The sequence below is a fragment of the Eleginops maclovinus genome, chromosome 12 (assembly GCF_036324505.1).
Source record: "Eleginops maclovinus isolate JMC-PN-2008 ecotype Puerto Natales chromosome 12, JC_Emac_rtc_rv5, whole genome shotgun sequence".
NCBI lineage: Eukaryota > Metazoa > Chordata > Actinopteri > Perciformes > Eleginopidae > Eleginops > Eleginops maclovinus.
This window is the reverse complement of record NC_086360.1, coordinates 15,280,376-15,306,261: the sequence shown is the minus strand read 5'-3', so window position 1 is coordinate 15,306,261 and position 25,886 is coordinate 15,280,376. Positions and strand designations below refer to the sequence as shown.

At 39.4% G+C, this 25,886-nt stretch overlaps 1 protein-coding gene across 2 annotated transcripts in view; it reads left to right on the top strand.

Moving 5' to 3' along the window:
• Positions 1 to 25,886, top strand: part of grid2 (glutamate receptor, ionotropic, delta 2) — a 402,736-nt gene that overhangs the window by 273,410 nt on the left and 103,440 nt on the right. For both annotated transcript variants that reach the window (XM_063896521.1, XM_063896522.1), the window contains exons 6-8: positions 2,630 to 2,803; positions 5,106 to 5,267; positions 14,826 to 14,945. In XM_063896521.1, the coding sequence (XP_063752591.1) occupies positions 2,630 to 2,803; positions 5,106 to 5,267; positions 14,826 to 14,945 (456 nt within the window). The remainder of the gene's footprint in view (positions 1 to 2,629; positions 2,804 to 5,105; positions 5,268 to 14,825; positions 14,946 to 25,886) is intronic.

The following is a 25,886-nucleotide window of genomic DNA, read 5'->3' as shown; positions in this document are numbered from 1 at the left end:
ATAGTTGTTGAGGGGGGAAAGCGCGGGAAACAAAGAACAGGGGTCAGGGAAGAAGTGCAAAGAACAATTGTGGATGGAGGATATGTTTGTGGTGTTGACTCCCATCTTCAAGTAAAACACTCAAGACGAGGATTTGGTGCCCTCAGGGGATTAGAGGGAAGGTCAGAGGTGATGGGTTGAGGTTGATGGGGATGCCTGCAGACTAACACCTTCTAGTTTATGGAGTAAACAACTCATGATTCACTCTGTGTTAGAGCTGAATGGCTGTTTGGGGGTTACACCTTACTCAAAGCTTCTGCTTTAAGGCAGTCGGTCTTGGTGCTCACATGTGGGGAATAATAAAATATTCTCTGGACTGCATGAATTTGATACATAGGAATGGATTTAAAATAGTGTGACTTGTGCTCCAATATTTTATAGGACTGGATTCTGAATGTTACATTGAAAACTAGGCAGTAATATTGCTTACGTGTGAGTGTGACAATGATTTTCTCAAGCTGTTAAGAAGTCAACCACAATGATGCCTTGCTTGTTTCAAATGTGATATTAAATAACTCAGTTTGAGTTTATTTTTGTGGGACCAGATTACACTAAATCACGTTATACCAGAGAGTATATATGTTATGCATGTATATTATGAAAAAACACAAAAAAGTAGCAGTTTTATAATATGTGGTCAATATGTCAATTGTGCACTGGTCCCTTATTCCTCCAAGGTCCCCTGTGTGTTTGGATGTGCTGTGAGAATGAGAGCCTGTGTGATTCGATATGTGCAGTCCGGTCAAAATATGTGTATATGATATGTGAGTATATATGTCACATTCATTTGGTCTTAGCCATAAAAGGCTAACAGGAGACGAAGAGGCAAATGGAAAGTGATGAACGAAGAAAGATGGACAAATGTCTATTGAGAAAACGAATCTCAATATGAAACTTTCCTTTTAAGTTTTAGCTGTGTGTCTGTGTGTATATGGTTTTGTATTCCTGTCAATCGGTCCATCTGTATTTGTTTGAGTTTGATCCTGTGAGGGGCACACTGGATAATTCTTGCTTGCCAACATTTCTTAGCATGCCCTTGACTGCCCGCTGTGAATCTTGATTCTTTTTTGGCCAACAGATCTGCCTTTTTAGCAATTTTCAGCCTTTTCTCTCTGTCTTGCTCATTCTTTGTTGGCTTTTTTATTCTATTCCCTTCAGGGGTTTTATGTAAGCAACTGTTTGGGATTTTTGCCACGTTTTTACCCCCAAAAGCTGAAAAATGGCCTCTTTGCTTGCGGAAAAGAAAGTAGATATTTCAGAGCACAAACCATGCATACAAGGTTCATCAAGGCATCACATATTCATCAAGGCACAAAAAGCACTTCTTTCTTATGTTTAAAAAAAATATATAATTAAAATCAATTTTCGATGCTGCAATCTTTAAAATATGAAAGTGCAAATTTGAATCTTAAATCGGACGTACCTTATTTCAGATATTCAAAACAACATCAATTTGATTTCATAAGCAAATGCATATTTGTGCTTATATAGCGAGAGCCATAGATCAGCCTAATTGCTGCAGATGAGTACGGCTATACCAATGAAGCCTGTATAATATTACCTCTAATCACCACTGATCACATCCCATGAGGACTCACCATCCTTAATTAACATTAATTACATTCAAATGTAATCCATTGAAATTAGTCAATGAACCAGTGGTACCTATAATATTACCACTCACTACTATAATGTGTTTGTGATGGCTTATTTATGTTTGTGCGTGGTCTGTAGGCAGAGTCTCATCCATCCTGTCAAGAGAGGCTGCCATGTGCAAATGAAACGATATCAAAAGTGTTTCGCATGATCGAAAGGCTTGAAAACAATCTCTGAAAACATATGCACACATTACACATATTTCAACATAAACTGGCTTGTGCACACAACAGGCACACACACAGATGATCACTGCACAAAGAGACAGCAAAGGCAGTCTCGGTTGGTGGCAGTGTTACCTCCACCAGGGACGTTAAATGTCAGTTCTCATCTCATCACCACATGACCCTGTGCACTTGCAGAGGATGGATGGAGATACATGAATGAAAAGGGGGAGAGAGATTGTGTCCGAGGTTTAAAATTAGCAATGATTCCTCCCCCAAGGTTTTGCAAGGACATGCAGAGTACGTGCAAACACACATGTATGTGCACAAGCACACACAAACACAAACACATAGACACTTTATTGCCTCTCTCTCCCTACTTCCATCTACTGCAAACTACCTTTGTGATATATTAGCTTTCGCTAAAGATGATGTTGACATTGTATTTTTAACTGCTCAGTTAGTTGATTTTTGGAGAAAAACAGCTTGAATAACAAGACCTAAATAACTTATATAGTTTGACGATGAGGTACTGTAGAAGCATTACATTTAAAATGGACTTTTATGGAATTGTGTCGAACAAAGACTTTGTTTTTGTTACTGTGTTTTTCTTGTCAAAATGTTAGCTATAGGTCTGTGGCAACAATAAATAATGTGGTGGTGCAGCTGTTGATATTGATTCTCTCTTATCTCCCTTTTTCTTCATTTCCTAAACCCCACCATTCCTCCTCCTATCTATACCACCATCCTTCTCCTCTTCACCCTCTTAGGAGATCTCAGACTACGATCTGCAGGAGTTAGTCATGAAGTCGATCGGTCGGCTGACGTTGGTGCGGCAGACATTCCCCATGCCCCAGAACACGAGTCAGCGCTGTGTTAAACACAACCACAGGATTAACAATTCCCTGTGTGACCCTAAAAACCCACGGTCTCAGCAGCTAGAGGTAAGTTAGTTTACTGATTCGTCTTGAAGGTTTTATACCTTCGTCCTCTTATGTTTGATTTTATACAGCTCTTTTTGTTTGCATCTCCAACCATCTCAAATATACGTATGTATTTAGAAGCTGATCCGCCGCTTCCATTTGGTATCATAAAACTGCTCCAGGTGTAAGTTTGACATTTCAACATGTTTCAACCAAAGCTTCCCATTAGACCAGGCTTGCTGGTTTGACATTGTTACAGCTTGTGCCTGTGAGGTTAAGTACCTGGAACATTCATCATTTTGGAAATAGTTTGCCCCCTCCCCCCTTATATGTACATGTTGTTTCTCAAACCACACAATTTAACTGACAGCATGCCCAAGGAAAGCACTGTTTTTTTAACTCCACTTCCACATTTTCTTTACTTTTCTAACATGTCCCCAGGGTGGCAATATGTATGCAATTATTACACTTCTGTGTGTATGTGAGTCATCAGGTTTCCATCAAATACAGCAGAAAAAAAAGGGAGCACACTCTTATTTATGTGTCAAGACAAAAACATAAAATTGAATTAATGTGCTGTTGATTTAAGAGGATGCATCAGACCCTGGGGGAACACATTTGATGAAAATTAGAAAAATACATACAGAACAGAGACGTGATCTTGATGCGTTATCTCCCTTTTTTATTCCCAAGAAGCAAACATACTGTGCTTACAACCAATGTTATCCATGAATGGACTTTTTTTGGTGATCAAATAACATAGAATTAGGTGAATAATATACCAGAAAGGTTAAATGCTATCTTAATTCATTAATGTATTTTTAAATTATCCTGATAAAACCCTAGTTTGGTTGTATCCTTGCCACACAGTATGCAAAATACATACATGGGTAACTCCCAAAAGCCTGAGGCATTAAATAATACACGTAGATAAATTCTGCCTTGTGTGTCTTATATGAATCAGGTTCTTCTCAAGTGTAAAAAGCTAGCGTCGAAAATCCAAACCATTTCAAGACATTCATTATTAGTTGTTTGGAGTCTAGTCATATGTGCTCATTCTACTGTGGAGGGCCGAGGGTGTGCATGTGACTACGTATCTGTGTGCATTTGAGTGAAACTCATTTTAGCCAAGGACAATGTGTTTTTGAAATGTGAGAGCGAAAACATTGGTTGTGTACAGTAGAAACACCCTGTACACATGTTCTTTTTGACATCCGGTGTTTTGTGTGTGTGGGAGAGTGAGTGAGTAAGTGAATGATTGTGTAGGTGGTAGATGTCTGAGCAGTAACATTTGAAAAAGCTATGGGAGAGAAAGAAAGACAAACACAAGGGGAGAGAGAGAGAGAGAGAGAGAAGCAGGGAGAGAGAGGCAGGGAGAGAGAGAGGCAGAGGAACCAGATCAGCTCAGCAGTCAGAGAATGGCTCAGAAGACCAATTTCACACTGCACTGAAGCACATCAACTGAGGCTGACCACACACACACTCTCACACACACACACACACACACACACACACACACACACACACACACACACACACACACACACACACACACACACACACACACACACACATACACACAGTGCAGAGCCCACTGATCATTGAAGCTCCCAACAGTGTAGCAGATTTTCACTTTAATTTTCAGAGACAGTGAGATGGAATGATAGACGGACAAAGACAGCAAGTGAAACACTAAGACAAAACTGTGAGAGCAAGGCGACTTCTAAAGAAAGTGAGAAAAAAGTTTGATGTGAGATAAACTTGACACTATAGTTTTCCTTTTGTCCTGTCTGTCAAAAAACTATTTTACATTGAACAAGGAGTATTTTGTCATTTTATCATCTCTTGTATAAATGTTTTAAGTGAAATTTGACATTGCCACATTCCCACTTGGTTTCTATGCATTTCAGAAAAGCATGCTGGAAGGAGATTGATAGACTGAACAAGCCAGACACTGCTCAAACTTAGAGTGTACTGTGCGTGTACTGAATGTATCTAATAGCCTGGAATTAGGTTCAACTGTTTGGGTTAGCATACCAACTATTTAAAATATTTAACAAAAATGTTTATTTCTTAAGAAGCAGGATAGTCCTAAACCATAATAGCCAGGTGTATTACATTTGGTTGAATTATTACTTATTATTCAAAACCACAAAATGTAACATCTGTCTTTGAGGTTACTGTTTCTGATAAAACCTATTCAGGAAGGAATGGGCAACATTAATGTGAAAACAAAATTGACACACTTAATGAGGATGCAAAGTGTCTGCATTTATTATGTCGCACTTTAAACATTTTTGTATCTCTGTTTCTTTTCCAATAGATCACCAACCGCTATATTTATGATTCTGTGTTGCTGCTGGCCAACACCTTCCACAGAAAGCTGGAGGATAGGAAGTGGCACAGCATGGCCAGTCTGAGCTGCATCAGGAAGAACACCAAACCTTGGCAGGGAGGCAAGAGCATGCTGGATACTGTCAAGAAGGTATGAGAGTGCACTCACTGTTCTCCTCACGTCTTGCAGAAAGGAATTCAACCACAGAAAGTGTGCAAGCATGCATTCTCTGTCGCTCTGGCACACACTCAAGCACATACAAACACACGCATAGACACACAACCTCCAGACAAACACACACGCAGCTGAGTTATGGTTGCACGGACACATATGGTTACACACATTCTAACCCCTATGAGACGGAAAAACTCTGCAAAAGTTAAAGGTTCTGCAAAATATTTTGTCCAGATTCTCCTTGAACAAATATTCACAGGCATGGAGTGACTATGAAATAACAAATAGTATCTCTCTTTTTTTTCCAAAACAAATGTTGACAGAAGATTCACTCAAATCTTGCAGTGATAATATATAACATATTACCAAAAGTATAATTAATATCCATGGTTTATATATTGTGTTCATAAATATATTATGGGTTCATCAAACAATATTCAGACTAAGATACAATCAATATTGAATTCATAAGTATGCAACAATGAGCCTTAAATGAACAGTAAAAATGATCAATACAATCTGATTCACTATCAAGTAAAGCAAAAAGTGAAATTCTCACCATTCCCTGATTTATTAGGGTCTGAGACCAGAGGCTGAAGCAAAGCGAACGACGTCCCACCAAAGGCCGCACTAAACAGGGAAAAGGAGGGGCAAAAGCCCCGTGAAGGGGTCCGAAATCATAACAACAGGGTAGCCCGCGGGTACCAGGTCACGTGGGCGCAACCATGCAAAACCCATACAAAACAGGGAAAACGAGGGGCAAAAGCACAGTGTCCGAAATCATGACAGTAGAAATCATGACAGTAGAAATCATGACAGTAGAAATCATGACGGTAGAAATCATGACGGTAGAAATCATGACAGTAGAAATCATGACGGTAGAAATCATGACGGTAGAAATCATGACAGTAGAAATCATGACGTAGAAATCATGACGGTAGAAATCATGACGGTAGAAATCATGACGGTAGAAATCATGACGGTAGAAATCATGACGGTAGAAATAATGACAGTAGAAATCATGACAGTAGAAATAATGACAGTAGAAATCATGACAGTAGAAATAATGACGGTAGAAATCATGACGGTAGAAATCATGACGGTAGAAATCATGACGGTAGAAATCATGACGGTAGAAATAATGACAGTAGAAATCATGACAGTAGAAATAATGACAGTAGAAATCATGACAGTAGAAATAATGACAGTAGAAATCATGACGGTAGAAATAATGACAGTAGAAATCATGACGGTAGAAATAATGACAGTAGAAATCATGACAGTAGAAATAATGACGGTAGAAATCATGACAGTAGAAATAATGACAGTAGAAATCATGACGGTAGAAATAATGACAGTAGAAATCATGACAGTAGAAATAATGACGGTAGAAATCATGACAGTAGAAATAATGACGGTAGAAATCATGACAGTAGAAATCATGACGGTAGAAATCATGACAGTAGAAATAATGACGGTAGAAATCATGACGGTAGAAATCATGACGGTAGAAATCATGACAGTAGAAATCATGACGGTAGAAATAATGACAGTAGAAATCATGACAGTAGAAATCATGACGGTAGAAATAATGACAGTAGAAATCATGACAGTAGAAATCATGACAGTAGAAATCATGACAGTAGAAATCATGACGGTAGAAATAATGACAGTAGAAATCATGACAGTAGAAATCATGACAGTAGAAATCATGACAGTAGAAATCATGACATGTCACTGGGCACGAACATTATTGAAATTGGTCCGATTATTATTATTATTATTCTTCTTTTTATTTTGCGTCTTTGAACGCAAATTTGACCCCCACAACATATGTGAAAACTCACGAAAATTTGCCAGCGCGTAAGCGCTGGTGAAAATAGACATCTGAAATTGGTTTCGGAACTTTCCGATAAAAATTGCGTAGGCCACGCCCACTTCCGTTTTTAACGTTAACTCCCCCTACTTTAACTTTCTCGGAAACTAACGAAAATCGCTACGCATATCCAGGGTCCGGAGACGAACAAAAAAGCCTCTTGGGCCTGTATGAAAAAACGTACAGGAAGTCGGCCATTTTGAATTTGGCGTCGGAAAAACGCGATTTACTTGAACGAACTCCTCCGAGGGGCCTTGTCCGATCGGCTCGAAAATCGTCGGGTAGCGTCTTGAGACATGGGCGACAAAACGATATCACGAAATCTAACTTTTTTTTGCACGGCATAGCCGTTATTTAGCACCAAAGTTCGCGTTCGTACGATTTTCGGCGACCCCTCGCCATGGAACACGATGATGTCATATCTCCGACATGCTCAGAAAGTCACCATTCCAATTCCAGGTAACATGCTCCAAATGGCCCAAAACGTAACGTTTGATATTGATGCAGCCCTGAACACATCTAGGAGTATTATGGGATGTCATCATATGCTGTTGCCATAGGAACGCAATGCTCACCATAAAACACAATGTCATCAAATGGAAAATCGTCCAAATCGTACCAGACTGCAGATAATGGTTACTGGCCACACGCTGACCAGCTCTATGTTAATTATGGGATGTCATCGTATGCCGTTGCCATGGCAACACGTTTTTCTCTTAACTCCAGTTAACATGCTCCAAATGACCTAAAACGTAACTGCATCAATGTCATCTAGGAGTATTATGAGATGTCATCATATGCCGTTGCCATGGCGACAGATCATGTTTGTGTTAATGCTGTAACTCCCATGAATGTCGTCCGATCTGCCTGAAACTTCCTGCCTTTTCTAACGAGTGACTCTGGAAAACACCTGCGCGACACATGTCGACGTTGTGAAAACATCCTGCCAGCGTCTCAGACCCGCTCATAGCTGCTTGCAGCTTTAATATTAGATTGATATTTGATTTGAGAGACCCATTGTAACCTGACTCTCACCTCAGTTCATGTGTCCATCTGTTTCATCGGCCTCCTGTGGTTCTCTGCCGCTGTGTAATGCTTGTAGGTCAGTGCATGCCAATTTCAAAAAGGCTCATTAATACTTTTTTTTTTTAAATGAAAAAACAAGTTAGACCTATTAGCAATTTATCAGCCAGAAATGAAGTGTTTATAAACTGCCACTTGACTAATACAGGAAAAATAGCAAAAGCATTTGCCTATTCCCTAAAATAAATACATATGAGTTCAGTTTAAGTTTTTCACTACTTTCTGATGTGTCTCAGGTTTACCTTTCAGCTGTAGGAAAGAAACACATTTTCTCGCACTTTTTATGTAGGTGCTCATATTAGCATTTCAAGACGTTGTGCTCATTAAATGAAACTTTGGAAACCATGCATTATTGTTCCTCGGCTGAGACACTCTAGTTGAAATAGCAATGTCATCCCTAGGTATAAATAAAATCCCCTCCAAGGGGGGAGAATGACATGGAGGAGGCTTTAAATAAGCATTTGTTTATAATGTTCTTATCAAATGGAAATCCAATTTGTATTCATTAATTAGAGCAAAAGTTTCTAAGGTGCCATCTGCGTTTAGTAGACTTTATGACGCCAGTGCTCATAAATTCAAAGGATTGCATACCAGAAAACACGTGCATCAATCACTAAGTTCCTGAACAGTTGACTTTTTGGAGATAGCGGATTTCATCCTGCAGCTGTAATTTTGAATCTCTGCATTTCACCTTGAGTTCATTCTGGGGTTTGGCAACACTTTCATCACTGTTAAATCCAATTGGATCAATGCCCTCTGTTTTGATATTAATAAAAAAACTACTCCAGGGATAGTACTTTGACTGAATAATGAAGCCAAGTGAAATGCTAATTTTGGATTAGTGTCAGACAATAACAAATGATGTGCAATGGCTTTCAGATCTATCACTGCATTTCACCTTGAGATCAGACTCTAATTTGGCAACACTTTCATCAGCCAGCCCTGACTGTTAAACCAACCCTAATGTCTGTCTCCACAGAGCTGAGCTAAAGAGCCCTGAGCAGTAATAGAGTTGAGTTCAGCAGACTGGCATCAGTTCCATTTTACACAGTATCAGCAGTGTGCTTTACTTACTCTGCATGCCTGCGTGATTAATCAACGTTTTGGTATGTGGGGCCATTATGGTAATAAAACACTAATTTTTGGATGTTGATGAGGAGCTCTATTGATGTTGTTGTTTGGATTTCATTGACAAATTCATCGTGGAAAATGCACCTGTAAAACAGCTGTTACAATCATCCTTAAAGTCAGAAGTGTATGCTGTGTCTTTGTTTGAACTGTTGATAGACTACTAGTCCTTAACCATTCAGATGCCATGTATACCCCCTTAGGTATCAGTGCCTAAAGCAGTTAGGTTTAATATTCATTTTAAAATTGTATTGATAATTTTTAATGCACATTGAATCTTAAAATGCAGCCCAAAATTCCCAAAACCTTTGAGGGTCTTTTAGTGGGGCAGATAACAGCATTTTTTCATAAGAATCGTTCAAATGTGGATACAAGGGCCAAAATTGGCTCAATTACTCTATGGGTATTGCTCTTCCAATAAAGAACGTTAGCCACCGCGAAAACCCTCATGTCGGCTGCAGCGGCCATTTTGTTTCCGCCATTATCAAAATATGCGTTTTCCATGATATCTTGTGAAAAAAACATCAGAGCACATATAGGATGAGGTCTACCCCTATGTTTTGATGGTCAAGGATTACAATGATACCATAGAAAGAAGATTCATTCAAAGAAGAGAGGCCCTGCATTTGAGGTCAGCATCACATCACTGTTACCTCTGCTTCGTGATCAGGCCCACTCCGTTGCTACTGTCAAACATGTGATGGACAAAATTAAAGACATTGTAGCATTCCTGAACCCAGGCCAGGTACCTGTTCTTGCTGCTGACCAACCAATCTATGCAGTAGCCAAGCAGGTGCAGTGGCACTGGCCTGAGAAGTATGGTGAAGACAATTTTGTCATCATGTTCGGTGGTCTGCACATAGAGATGGCAGCACTGAAATCAATTGGAACTTTACTTCAGGACAGTGGTTGGACAGGGGCTCTGGTGGAGGCAGGGATTGCATCTCCTGGTACAGCTGAATCATTTCTGACAGCCTCAAGCATCACTAAAACACGGCAAATGCACCAAATTACAGCATGCAGCCTGTACAAGCTCCTGAAGGCAGCTTATCATAACCACAATGAAGAGATGCTTGACTTTGAAGCTTGGTGTGAGAAACGGAAACAACAAAGCCCCCAATTTGAATTCTGGCATTTGGTCTTGTCAATGGAACTTGTAATTCTCCTGCTGATCCGGTCATTCAGGGAGGCCAACTTCAGCCTGTATTGTCAGTCTCTGGCGGAGCTAATACCATATTTTTTTGCCAACAACAACGTAAATTATGCACGATGGCTTCCTATCCACCTCAGAGACATGGTGACTCTCAAACATAGGCACCCTGAGATAGCACAGGAGTTTCAGAGTGGAAAATTTGTTGTGCACAAATCAGCCAGAGACTTCTCAGCAATTGCTATGGACCAAGCCCATGAACAGGCCAATGCTTTCATCAAGTCAAGTGGGGGAGCCATAGGTATCACTGAAGATCCATCAGCACTGAGGAGGTGGATGATAGCTGGACCTGAGGTCAGCCGCTTGGTTCTTCAATATGAAGCATCATCCAGTGCCAGGGAGGGTGCAAAGCACACCAGTCACCACGAACAGACGGCAAATGCTCAAATATCATTCCTTGATAGAGTCAAGAAGCTAACCAGTGTCCTGGAAGATCTGGGAAATCCTTTTGCTGAGGAGAGCCATGATCTGTTCTCACTTGACACAAAGGATATTGCAAACCCAAGTGTCGCCATGTTTATTCATACTCACTTTGAGAGAGGTAGCGCCCGTTTCCAAGAGTTCATGAAAGGATTAGAGGAAAAAGATCCCAAGATTTATGAGCCCATCAAGAAGAACTACACCAACTTCTTCCATCATGGCTCACCCTCAGTCCATTTTTCAAAAGAGAAAGTGCTGAAGGAGGACTGTCAGCTTTTCTCCAAGCTTTTCATCTCTTGTCAGAGCAGAGAATGTGACCTCAAAGAGTTTTTCAAACATGAGAATCAGCCATTCCCTGCTGCCTTGAGTGATGGTGGGAGGCTTCACACTGCTCAAAAAGCTCAGTTGGCAGCCATACTTGAGTCTCTTGTCCCAATCTATGACACCGAACCAGAAGTGGAAACCTGTATTATTGATGGCTCAGCTCTTATCAACAGTTTGCCCCCACGGAGCTCAAAGACATTTGGCGACTATGCTTCATTTGAGTTTCTCCCAAAACTTGAGGGATACTCTGTGAAATACAAAAGAACAGACATAGTCTTTGACATCTACCGGCAATCAAGTTTGAAAGCAGAGACCAGGTCTAAGAGAGGACATGGAGCCAGAAGGAAAGTGACCTGCAATGGCAAAATACCAACTAACTGGCGGAATTTTCTCAGAAATGATGACAACAAAACTGAGCTGTTCCACTTCCTTGCTGACAAGGTTGCACAAACATTTTCACCAAATGTGCTTATAGTGACCAAAGAGGAGCAGGCGGTCAGCAATCAGTCCATCGACCTTGACGAAGTGAGTTCATGCACACATGAGGAAGCGGACACCAGGATCTTTGTCCATGCCAAGCATGCAGTGAACAATGGCAGCAAAAACATCATGGTCAAAGCCAACGATACAGACGTCCTTGTTATAGCAGTCAGTGCGTTGCCAGTTCTTCAAGCAGCAGGTTTACAACAGTTATGGATTGCTTTTGGTCAAGGAGTTAACATGAGGTGGATCCCTGTACATGACCTCTGTCAGTGTATAGGAAGAGAGAGGAGCAGAGGAATTCTTTTCTTCCATGCCTTTACAGGCTGTGATGTTGTTTCAGCCTTTCGTGGCAAAGGGAAGAAGACTGCTTGGCAAACATGGGGTGTATTTGATGAAGCCTGTGAAGTCTTCACCAAACTCAGCCACTATCCGCCAAGAATAGGTGACAGTGACCTGAATATTTTAGAAAGGTTTGTGGTCATGATGTATGACAAATCAAGTGAAGCAGCAGGAGTGGATGATGCCAGGTTGGACTTGTTTGCCAGGAAACAACGGTCATACGAAGCCATTCCTCCGACGAAAGCAGCATTGCTTCAGCATATAAAGCGTGCAGCCTTCCAGGCAGGCTGCATTTGGAGTCAGGCAACTGTACTTCAACCAGAACCAGAGAGTCCTTCTGAGTGGGGATGGACCAAGATAGATGACCAGTGGCAGGTCCTCTGGACAGAGCTTTCCCCAATAGCAGAGAGTTGCCAGCAGCTGACCAAATGTGGATGCAAGGGAGAATGCCAAGGACGATGCAAGTGTTACCAGTTTGGTCTTACCTGTACAGCTCTGTGCAGCTGTAGGTGTCTGGCGTGATGGCAATGAACTTTTAAACCTTTGATGTGAATTGATGTTTAGATGTCTCTGAAACAAAGTAGATCCAACCTTAAGAAAATGATACATTCTGTTAATTAAACATTCTTCATATTAAATTTTTTTTTTCTGAAATAATTTTGTATTTTCTGTCCTCTTCTATGTTATTTACTTTGTCAAATCGCACCAAAATACCCTCAATCATTAAGATGTTTTACATTATGGATGTGCCCAGGGCAAATAATAGAGGATTTAATGGTAAAAGTAAAAAAATATGTCCCATGGGTACAATTCTGTGACAGAATATGTCTGTCAATAAGCAAAATTGGCGGCCATCTTGGAAAATGGCGGCCATCTTGGAAATTTAAGTGGCTAACGTTATTTATTTAATTAATGACCCCAAAGGTATACATTGACCAAATTTAGTGCTTGTATCCACTTTTGAACAATTGTTACAGTTATCTGCCCCACTATTTCTGATTCCAAGCTTGATGCTTATTTTATTATTGCTATTATTATAAAACTGAGTTGTCCACATTAATTTTACTTAAAAGAAGTTTGAAACATCATTAAACATATTTCACTTCTTCCTCCTTATTTATTTGTCAGATTTATTTTCCAGTCTCATGATTCTATTGGCATGTTTCTTGTATCAGGGACAATTAAAAAGAACCTAATTGGTATGAATGTATAACTCCAATATTGAGCTGCCAACATTCATTTACTAAATAATTCCGCAAGGCAGTGAACTGTATCCAAGCAGATTTCAAGAAGCAAATAAACGTGTGTGTGTGTGTGTGTGTGTGTGTGTGTGTGTGTGTGTGTGTGTGTGTGTGTGTGTGTGTGTGTGTGTGTGTGTGTGTGTGTGTGTGTGTGTGTGTGTGTGTGTGTGTGTGTGTGTGTGTGTGTGTGTGCGTGTATTCTTGTGTGACTGACCTTTTGGAATAAAGTAATTAATTATGGTAACTACATACTGCATTGTCAATGTAAATCAATGAACTAAATGCCACATAACCATCATTAATAAACTACAGTATAGTATCTCTATGCTCACAAAGGAAATACTGCATAAAATGAGATCAAACCCTCCCCCTTTTTTTGTCTGCATTAATTATTTCATGCATGTCTTCATTATGAACATGTATTCTCACTTATGACATTTATGTGTGCAAACCACAAATATGTGAATATATATACTGATTTGAAAGTCTTAAAAATAAGGCTAATGTACAGATATAAATCCTTTATTTAAGTGTTATCACCTTATACACACGGTGTCTGTGCAAGTTTTTATGTGATAAGGCAAAACAATATGCATGTGCATATTGTTTTGTGCATGCTTACATCACAGCCCAAACCATCCCACACACATGGTACAATCCATGCCTCATACACTGATAAGCAAGCACTCACACATACACAGAGCATGATTCATATGAAGATGTCTAACACCTCTCCTCCCCTAAAGCAGGAACAGTGTCACTTTCACTGACAGGTCACAGTACCGGGAGGCAGGGCAAGGGCTTGGAACTGACACCGTTTGTGTTTGTGTGTTTCAGTGTGTGTGGATATGCATGTGAGTGAATTTACCTCTCAAAAGAGTACATTGTACGTCGCTAGTGCAAATTTCAGACCCACTGTTCTTTCATCAGCGTTATTACACACACCTCTGCGTATGTATTTATTGCTACACATTTTTGCAACAAAGCAAAAGTACGATTTTCCACAAGCTGCAATTCAGAGTTCTTAAACGTTACATCTCTAGGACCCATAGATAGTATAAATGAACACATACAAAATCCCACATATACTCTTACTACAAAAGATGTTAATATTCAGTAGCTGTTCTTAATGAGGAGATATAATACGTCTATGGGTCAGGCAGATGATTCATGTATCTGATTTACTGAGAGCACTTACCGTAATATATCAGATCTTTAAAATTTAATTTGATGTCAAATCTTTCAGCTAGAATTATTCATGAGTTCTATTACCGCCAAAGAATAGTGTACCATTGATGACAACAAATCAGATTTAAGCTAAATCAAGAATAACAACTGTTATTAATGCAATACCATAATAATTGTGCCAAACCACAGGAATTGTGAAAAGATCAACAGTCAAAGAAACACCTTTGATCTTGTGTTTGCAGTTTGGAGTGAGCGGCCTTACCAGTTTCCTTGAGTTTACTGACAATGGCTCCAACCCCAACATCTTCTTTGAAATCCTGGGAACAAATTATGGAGAAGACAGGGGACGAGGTGTCAATCGGGTAAGTAGTTAAAACAAAACCCCTTGTGTTTGGTCTATTACTGTGGGTGATGGGGGAATTATTCCTGTTCTAAAGCGTGGAGTGGATTAACATAATTTTTGAATTTTCCAGGAAATTTCACTGCACCTGTTCTCACCCGCACAGTATTTTCCATCTAATATTCATTCAGGTATCCGTTGAGGCTATCACTACTTTGCTACCTTTCTGTATTTACTAATGGTTGATTTTAGAACTTTTTTCGTGAAACCTTTTATAATTGTAGTATTACAAATGTTTTATATCTTTGAATTCCTTGTCCTCTTCTTTGTTTTCCCTTGTTTGGTTGAATGTTTGTTTTCTTTATTTTGGATGAAGAATCAGCTCAGCATATTACCTCCCCTTCAATAGGCAAGCAACCGTAGTATTAATTTGATTAACCTGAAGATTGTTTAATGGTAATTGGTTATGACATATAGCAGTGTTGTTCAGTGGCTGCAATGACTACAGATTCTGTTTCAATTGTTATGATTGTCTTGTTCTGCTCACACATGTAAGATCACGACATACCCCTTTTGTTTGTTACACAATTTATGCTTGGATAAGCATATTTCCTTGAAATATATCAATATATGTTTTGAAAAGGAAAGTATTCTCTCACAGCTTTTTTTTTTTTTTTTTACTTGCACTGATGCATTAGGATCCGAAAAGTCCATACTGGCATTGTCATTAACAATCAGTGTTAGTGGATTATGCTTTTAGGTGTGAAACCAGTTGGGTAAAAATATGGGACGCAGACTTGCAATGTTTAATCCCATAAGTTTCCATTGGACACAGAGATAGATATACACACAAAAACACACCGTATAGTGTGTGTCCTCTACACCAGAGGGGTCTCTTTGCAGATCACAGTTAAGATAGTGAGCTGTGATTATGAATAATGTGGTGGGACAGCAGCATAATGCAGCATACCATCACAGACAAATTTAATCTTAAGGCACAGCATATAATTACATTTAGGGACAATTCCCTAATCAGAGAGCATAATTACTTCTGAGGGAATTAAGGCACGTGTTATACAATATTCCTGCCACAGTCCCTTAATACAATGAACATTTGTTGGTCTGTCATTGGGATTCAATTAAATGCATACATGGAATTAAATGACTTGGCAGAGGGTAGTATTCCTCTTGTAGCTGAATTGTGCTTTTTTGAGTGATGTAGCCCTCTAAAGTGGTGTTAATACAGAGCAGATAATTTGAAAGCAGAAATCTGTCCCCCCACCACGGTGAAGGAAAGCCAACGAAAAGCCCCGCCTGACCTGCTATATGTTATAATGTAAAGGAAAAAGCTAAAAGGAAATTAAAACCCAAAGGTAGCGGGGGTGTTCTCATGTTCAAGCATTACATCGTGTTATGTTATCATGTGTCTCTGACAATAACTATCTATTAAAATTATTTATTCTATTCTGCATGGACAGACAGAGACAGGTTAAATGTGAACAATGACCTCGATGGAAATTGATAGTTATGAAAAGCAAAACTCTCTCACCAAGGTTAAAGTCTTTCTTGTATGATGATGGCATGAGTGACAATACTTAATTCTCAGGTTAATAACACCATAGGTCCATTATGGTTGTGGTGCTTCCTCTTAAAGTACCTTCTCAAGTAGTTTAACACTATGATGATAGAAAGAAAAAAGGGACTTAAAAATCAACCTGAATTGGAAATATTTTGTTTAACAATGACCTTGGAGTGACCGATATGCTCAAAGCAGCTTTCTGTGTCAACCTTATAAAAGAAAAAATGCACAAATCATGATGAAAATGGTGTAAAAAGCCAATCAACACATTACTGTACCCATCTGCCAACATACTGAATACATCATAACATATTTGTTGGCTTGGTGTAGCACGGAAACTTATATTAGATTACCTGATACTTTGTGAATCAGCTTGCATTCCCAGTTAGCAACTTTAAGAGACCATCAGCAGCCATACATTCATCGAAGTGTTATGTTCAGTGTTGCAACATTATAATGTTTGTATTAACATTCCCCACGGTCGCATGTTAAGAGACTCATCTGCTTAATATTTGATCCTTAGCATTTGCAAGCCTTCTTGGAGCATATTTTGTTCTATTATTTAGCTTTTACCCTGTGGTAATATTTTTGTCTTAACAGTTGGGTACAATGACCTGCCCTGGAAGAAATATGTTGCACATTTATTTTGAATAAATTATAGATAATGTTTCTCTCTCTCTATCTCTTTCTATCTCTATCTCTATTTGTATCTCTCGCTCTCCTTTTCTGCCCATGCCATGTCCATTTACTTCCATGCTTTATGAACTCAAATGTATTTCTCTTACCCTACTGCTTTCAGGACACTGATGTATCCATAAGAAATATAGATAATGGGTGCAACCCCATGTATTTTATATAGGAGAGTAATTTTGTGTCTGCAATGAAGATTCTGAATTATTGACAGCCATCCCAGAGCAGCCCAACTATATTGCATTGGCTGTTATTTTGAAATATAAAGTGAGTGTGTCTCACTGACCACACCATTACCAGTATATGCATACTCTCTTAATTATAGTATTAATATGACATTCTGTTGAGAATACCACTTATCTTGATCTTGTTTTCCAATCCTCCCTCAATGTTCTTTGCCTCTTTCAGTCTTTCTCTCTGCTGTGTGTCAACCTAATGACGGACATAGAACCCAGCATTTCCTATTGTCCCTTTTAACCTTAATTAACTTCATTTTACTGAAGGCATTTCTCGTTCTCCTCTTCTCCCTTCCCTCTTTACCTTTTTTTATTTTTTTCCCTCCCTTAACCTGCCCCCTACCCCCCGTTTCCCCCCTTATGCAATTGTTAGTACTTACTGTCATGAGATAAACCCCTATCATACTTCTCACATATGCATAGAGTCATCTTGATAATGATAATAGCAGACACATCAGATTGTCATAATTGTTAATGTGACACTGGCAGAATTGGTTTTCTGCTCCATTACCTTCACTGGCTATACATTGGAGCCTATATTTCTCTGTGTATACATCTACAGGCATGCCAGGCTCCACTGCTCTCTTATTTTTTGCGACAAGTCTGCCATGTGTAATTGCTTTGTTAGATTTCTGCAAAATCTTAAAGAACATCAAAGAGAAAAAAATCAGATGTATGCTTCAGAAGCAGCACAATAAAACAGGTTGTGGCTAAGCAGGTAGAAAAGGGAGGAAAGGGAGGGGTAGGTGATGAGTGAATGGAGAAAGATAGATACGGTGCTAGATTAAGGAAAGGGTGAAGGAGATAAAGGTAACATGAAACAGAGAGGAGAGTTAGGGAGACAGCTAGCACGTAGATAGATGACGTAATCCTTTTAGATAGCATACAGGAGATAGAAATGGCTGCACAGGTCGTAGAAGAGTCACAATAATAAAACTCTTACTCTCACACACATGCGCTCTTATCCCTCTCTTATATGAGCACGCATTCTGAATCTTTTGGAAAAGACACTGATGTATTTTACCTCTTTACAAGAATCAATGGCCTGCAAACTACAGTGTTCTTAAATTGAGGTCAACTTCAATTATCATCTCTAGTCTCATCTGACATATGAGGTGAATTACGCTAAGTGATTTCAGAGAGTCATGAGACCTTGGTACCCTGCTCACAGTCCTGTCATCATGTGAGAAGCATTTTTTCCATTACATGTTTTGAATGATTGAAGCATCGTTTTTATTTTTATGGCTTAATCATCCTATCAACTCAAACACACACATACTGTAGCTGCAGTTAACTCTCCAACACATGCAAGCCACTGCACAACCATTTACATAAATATTCTGGCATGATTGGAAATGCTAAGCTAACCCTTTTGGGTAAGTGTCAGTAAGTAAGAAACACTAGGCTTCTCCACTTTCTTCTAAACAGAGGGGTTCGCCATAAAGCATTTCAAATGAGTTACAAAGAGTAACGTTGTTTTTTGGAGAGAACATCAGGCCTTTCTCGGGCACTACACCGTGCCTTAAAACATGTTTTTGGTTCTTCTCAAACACTCACCTGTTATTGGCTCACAGACCAATATCCTTTCCCTGGTCTTTATCATATGTCATGTTCATCAGCTCACAGTGCAGAAGTACACCAGACTCTTCCACATATCAGCTGTTCAATCAAACCTAACTGAAATAGTGTATGTGCAATGGCTTCTACCTTAGTTGATCTTAGTGTAGTGTATTAGCATGCTTACATTTGCACACATATAGCTGAGGCTCATGGGGAAGTTATTAGTTTATCAGCTAATGTCTGATAACCCCGGCATTAGATGAAAAGTTATTACAAATCTTCCTAAGGGGAACATGAACATCTCTACCAAATGTCATGGCTTTATTCAGTAGCTGTCAAGACATTTAACTCAAAACCTCAAATGTCAACCTCATGGTGCTGCCAGAGGAAAAGTCAGGGGGTCATTATTAGAATACATCATGTGGGAACCATGAATGTCTGTGAAAAATGTAATGTCAATCCATTTAATAGTAATTAAAATATTTCAGTCTGGACTGATAGACTGACCAGCTAACTGACATTGCTATCCCTCAGTTGTGATCAACCCAAATTAAACAAAAGACTGTGAGGAGGCACATCCTAATATATATATATATATATATATATATATATTAGGATGTAAATAAAATAACATATATATTATATATGTTATTTTATTTACAATTTGTATGCATAGTTCGATAAACATTTTGGTTTTGTTTCGAGGCCTTGCATGCATCTTCTAACCATGGTACAAAGTGGTGAGGATTCAGCTCTAAAGGGCAAACTAGCCAGAGCTATTTTAGGGAGGTGTGATGGGGGGCAACACCACTGGAAGTCATTATTACAATTATGTAAAACAGCTCTTGCAGGCACAGTGGAAAGGGTGATAAGGAAAGAGATGGTTAGTTAGGAGGAACCAATGACTCATATATAGAAAAACAATAAAAGAAGAGTAAGACAGTTATTAAGTTAGAGAGGAAGTCAACTAACGATGAATAAATCAGAGGAAAAAGAAAGCTAATCTCTGTGAAACAAGAAAAGAGTTAAGGGCGGAAAGACAATGACAGAGAAAAATATCTCTGAGGAGAAAGATCCCTTTTTGCATCAAATGTTCTGTTGTATTAGATAGATTTGCATGTATCTTTATGCAGTGTGTCTTTCCCCACCTTCAGGCCAGGTGCGAAAATGTGGAAAAGGAAGAGGGGGGGTCGGGGAGCAGTGAGGGAGGGAAGAGAGGACGTCATTGATTTGTTCTGCTTCACAATCTCTTACCCCTCCTCTACATTCGTACTCCGTCATCTAACCTGTGTGTGTGTGTGTGTGTGTGTGTGTGTGTGTGTCTGTGTGTGTGTGTGTGTGTGTGTGTGTGTGTGTGTGTGTGTGTGTGTGTGTGTGTGTGTGTGTGTGTGTGTGTGTGTGTGTGTGTGTGTGTGTGTGTGTGTGTGTGTGTGTGTGTGTGTGTGTGCATCTTCATGAGTTGTAGATAATGTAAAAAAAAGTTTGGAAAAGAGGACAAAGCACAATACAGCCTCTCCTCTCTGCCTCTCAAAGACAATTACTATTTTATTTGGGTTATAGCCTGAAACCATTATATTGTATTCAATGGATCTTCAAGAAAATAATCTTTATCCTATGTTCTGTTTTCATTCAGTTTCATGCTTCAATATATATAAACAAAGAAAATAAAAGATTGTTTATTTATCAAGCAGATATCTTAGCCACTACAGCAAACAACCACTAGGCACAGTGAAAGCATGAACTGTTTCATTCGGTAATCGTGTTCTCACAGTCAAGTTGCTGGTTTATCATACAGTCAAAACTAAGAACAAAACCCAGGTGGTCGTTGGAGCAATTAACGCCCTGATCTTTTTTTGACCAAGATTAACTGTTTCCTCTTGCTTCGTCAAAGACTAATCTCATAATTAACTTATATAGGTTATCTTGATATTTATCTCCTCGACTATTAAAGGTCAGTGATTTAATATCTCCCGTTATGTTGAAGTATTGTTTTAATGCATTCCTTTTCACTCTTATCTTTGATGCTTTCCTTCTCAAAATAGCGATTTTTCAACCTTTTTGATAACAGCTTTTACCCTTCTGAACTCATGAATACTTGAGTATCCTCTGGCTTCTTCTGTGGCTTGATTGATGTTGAAGATTTGTTTTAGCTGGAAGGTCATGTCAATCATGGGTGAACACACAGCCACTGACCAGCAAGTTATATTCTGGGTGACCACAGCAGCAGTGGACACTGGACAATAATTGAAGCTGACAAACTGCCTCTGGTGTCCTTGGATCAGCCTAAGTGTTGCAGTGCATGTGAATTTGTGCTGTGTATCTCTTTAGATGTAAGAGATACATCAAAGAGTAAAGAGAGGGACAAAATAGAGGGGATATTTAGAGAGAGAGAGAGAGAGAGAGAGAGAGAGAGAAAGAGAGAGAGAGAGAGAAGAGAGAGAGAGAGAGATAAGGGAATAAGTAAAGCAGACGAATATGAAAAGACAGATGATTGGGAGACAGCCTTTTTAACTATTACCTACTGTCATTCTAACCCATTTGGGAAAATGATTCTGGTGCCAGACAAAAACACACATTCTGTAAACAGTATGGGTTCCACCAAACAGTGGCCCAGCAGCCACTTGTCTGTTTATCTGTTTGTTGAGACAAGCCAGGAGAAGTTTTATTCCCTTGCTGTCCAACTCTCAATCACGTCTCATGTCTTAGCCAAGACAGATTCTGTGGGGTGACATAAAGAGATTGAGCATAAACATGCAGATTTTTTAGAAAATGCTGCTGTTGTATCGGAGAATGCATTTATTACAATTTAAAGATTCCAACAATGTGTTGTAACAGCTGCCAGGGTCTCACAAAAAATACGGAAAGCAAGAATGAACTAAAGGATGAAAGAATAGCATTGCTGTTATGTTTGCATACTCAAAGGTTTTCATTCTGCTCCATTCCTATGTCTGGGATACTTTAGGCAGTAATGTCTGTATAATCCTGTGCCTGAAGAGAGAGAAAAGGCATACAGCAGAGGGCTGATGAAGTCAGCATTATAGATCTTTGATGGCAGCCCTCTTCACCATCGGTAACACGGTGCTGAAGTGAAGTATCTGTCTGGATTTTAAGAGGAACATGCATTATTTAACAGTGTAACACTATAACAGTAGTTGGATCTTGTATACAGCAAACCATACATCTTCACTGTTGAATATTTGTGTATTATAATGACAGCATTTTTTTATTTTTTATTCTGCAAGTTACTACTCATCACTTTTGGACCAAGTCAGACCACTCTATAAACACTGAGTACATTCAGGCAGGAAGAGGAATGTCATGCTATTAATAAAACATAACCCTGGGTTATAGTTGAGAGCTACAGTACAAAAAAGGGCTCGTTTGTCTGGGTGGATGGGAGAATAAGGTTCAGAGATATAAAATACAAGTGGTGGGGGTACTGGTCTGAGTACCGCCTGAAGTTGTGGGTGGATAGGAGGAGGGCTGCAAACAGGCAGAAGAGAAAATGAAGTAGCATCCATGTTTGAGCCCTCAAGGTAATGTTTTTATTTCAGTCAAGTCACAGAGATGGATGGAATGAAAAGTACAGAGGTTGAGTGATGGATGGACCAACAGGGCAAAGAGAAACAGGGAAACAAGATGGGTTGTCAGTCTTTGGGTTAATATTTGGTATGGAGTTGATGGATGGATGGATCTATGGAATAAAGCATTTGGCAGGAGCAGGGATGTGAAGAAGAGCGGAAGGCCTAATTGCCTGTGACCTGGTTGTACACAAAGCACAACTAAGGTGGCAGTGTAAAAATGATGAAAGGACCAGTGGAAAAGTAATGAGAGTGTTAAGGTTGTGTCATCGTGTCAAAAACACCATGGCTGTCTGGATGAAGGCAGAAAACCAGCCTGCTAAGAGAGGAGGACGGGACCTCAGCCAAAACTTTGAGGGAGAACAGGTCAGAAACACTGGTGAAAGTGCGGACAATAATAGCGTTGATAGTGGGGAAAATGGTGAGTTTCTACAGAGACAAATGTCACTGAAGCCGGCCAGAAGTATATGTGTTTCGACTCTAGCTTTAGCAAAACAAACTGCTATAGTATTATTAAAAGTGTGTGTCAGGATTAATGTGACAAAAGGTCAGATCAGGGAGACAGTCCGCCTTAATGTCCATTAAAGCAATATTACAAGAATTGAATCCCATTAGAATTTGACTAATTGCATCCTTATGATATCATATCCCATGCCTATTGTCAGTGGGTCAGCAATAAGCAAGAATAGCAACGATATAAAGAGGCCCAATGACAAATTGAGCTGTTTAAGGAGAGTCTGTCAAACTGGACAGATGTCTTCAACACCTTACAGAACATCACATCATATTGGCAGACTCCCCATATCTTTTCACACTTCTTCAAGTTAAATCTGTGCTGACCTGTCTAAAATTTGCACACCCTATGATTATGCTTTTTAGCACCAAATCTCCTGTAGAGAAACAAAGTGGAGCTGCATGACCTCACTTAGGTGTAGTCCTGTCTCTAGAGGGCAATCATGGCCTACTTACTCTTCCAGTGAATAATCAGTAAATATTGGCCCTAAGCTATTAAGAACAGCAGCCAATTATCCCCCTTGTAATTACTAAGATCTCATTTTTAGTATGACATTTTTTTCATCACACTTGGGTTCCCCATAATAAGAGTTCCCCAGGCAGCAGTTAACCCTGAGAGCTACTACTTTCTTCAATCCATCCATCAATATGTATATTTGGGGCACCATCACCCCACACCAAGCATCCACTTCTCATTAAAGCTGCAACCTGCCCTTTACACAAGGGGATGTTGAACTGTTAATGAACGTTGGGGCTCAAAGCATTGTCTGCATATGGGTACCTGTCCTGGATAGATTTTCTTACCTTCTGCCCAATGTTCCCTAGGATTACATGTGAAGCCATATGACCCTTAAAGGATAAACATATTAAACTGAGCTGAATATGGGCTATCTACTAATGAAAATGTGTTGAATTGCATCCATACCTTGTCCTTGAAATAAAATGCTAGACCTAAGAATGCAATCTGAAGGGTACTGCTTGATATTCTTATATCTGTCGGTATTTATTCAAAAATAAGTATATATTTTTATATTATCTTTTTTAGATTTGCTGTTCCTGGTTTCTATTCTTTATTCCCTGATATATGCAAATATTCACTCCACAACTCACATCTCAGTCTATCAGGAACTGAATACAAAACAATAGTATCATGGAATAATCTGCAAGGTAATCAGCACCTGCCTAAAGTAGATTTTCTTATTGGCATAATAAGCATAGGCAAGAAGGATTTACGGTGTGTACATTCCTGTGTGGGTGTGTGTGTGGTCACACTCACTAAAGTGATTACATTCTGGGGAACAGATTTGCATTGGTTTGATCCATCCATCCATCTTTCCCTCCCTCTCCCTCCACCTTTTGTCAGCCCTCCCTCTCTCATTTCATTTCCTCTCCTCTCATCTCCTCTCCTGTCATCTCATTCAGTGCCTTGCTCTCTTTCACTAACCTCAGACTGCAAACATCTACACTGATGCTGGTCTGGTAACACTTATTCTGTTTATCCTATTATGTATTTAACCTTCCCTTCATGGCATTTTATGTAATTGTTATATTTTCAGTCATACTCATGTAGCATGTGTATAGGGAAAGTGTATGGTTACTATAAGCAAAAGTACCCATCAAATGAATGGAATATTAGTGTCTGATTGGCTGTATTGAAACACCAAATGATGTAAAAGATAACACATAGTCAGTGGCCCACTGTAAAAAAAAAAGCAAACACACACAAGAGATATGCATTAACATCCATAATTTAAACCGATGATCTCAAAGGTTTTTCTCTTAGTGATCATTGTAAATGACAGCATAGAGCAGAGCAACATAATACAGTCACAATGATCTAAGATATAAAAAAAATGGATAATGAGTGCTGCACTCAACCAACACGACGTATTGAATTGGCATTATTTTTCTTCTTAGCCTTTCTATCATGTGTAGATCTTTTAGTATCACGATTTCGGATGAATAGTATTCTTCCAATTCCAAACATACTGTCTTACCTTAAAAATAAACCTTCTTGGTGAATGTATCTACTTCACTATATAATTTTCTTCCCTCCCTCTCTCCTCTCTCCTTTCTTTGTCTTTTCTTCGTTCATTTATCAATCTAATATGTGTCTCTCTGAAAGCTACTCTTTCTTGCTCCTTTATAATGTCTCCACTTTCTTTTTTCACCTCGCTCTCCTCCCTTCTGCCAGCTAGGCCTGCAGGCTTCTAGCAGCATTACAGCGTGTAAACCTCGGATTACAGCAGCCAGAGTCTGCCTAGCACTGCATGCCTCTATGGATCACAAATACACAAGTGTGTAAATACACACCCACCCACCTACTTACACATACACATGCAAGATATTTAAATAGCTGCGGACAACACATGAATCCCACAGACATAAAACACACTCATGTACACAGCACACAGATATACAAATAGTTAATACACAAGCAGTATGGGTGCACATTCAGTGCACACACACAAGCCTGCTCTACAACAAACACCGTTCTGCTCCATCTCAAGTTACCTCCCTCCTTACTCAGCATTCACTACCAGAACATACTCGCCAGAGGATTAGCTTCCCTCTTCCCCTGTGTGTTTACTTAACTTCTCTACTGATTATTGCAACAGTTCACCCTAGGTGACCTTACTGTGGTCCACTCTCCACTCAATGCAGGTTGTGAAGGACATGTTTGGAGATAACACATTTGTTATGGGCCTTGCTTCTGGGAGGCTCTTCGGCAGTGCATCTTTTTTTTTGGTATTAGAAAGACATACACATACCAACACAGCCTGCAAAATACATCACATTCAGCC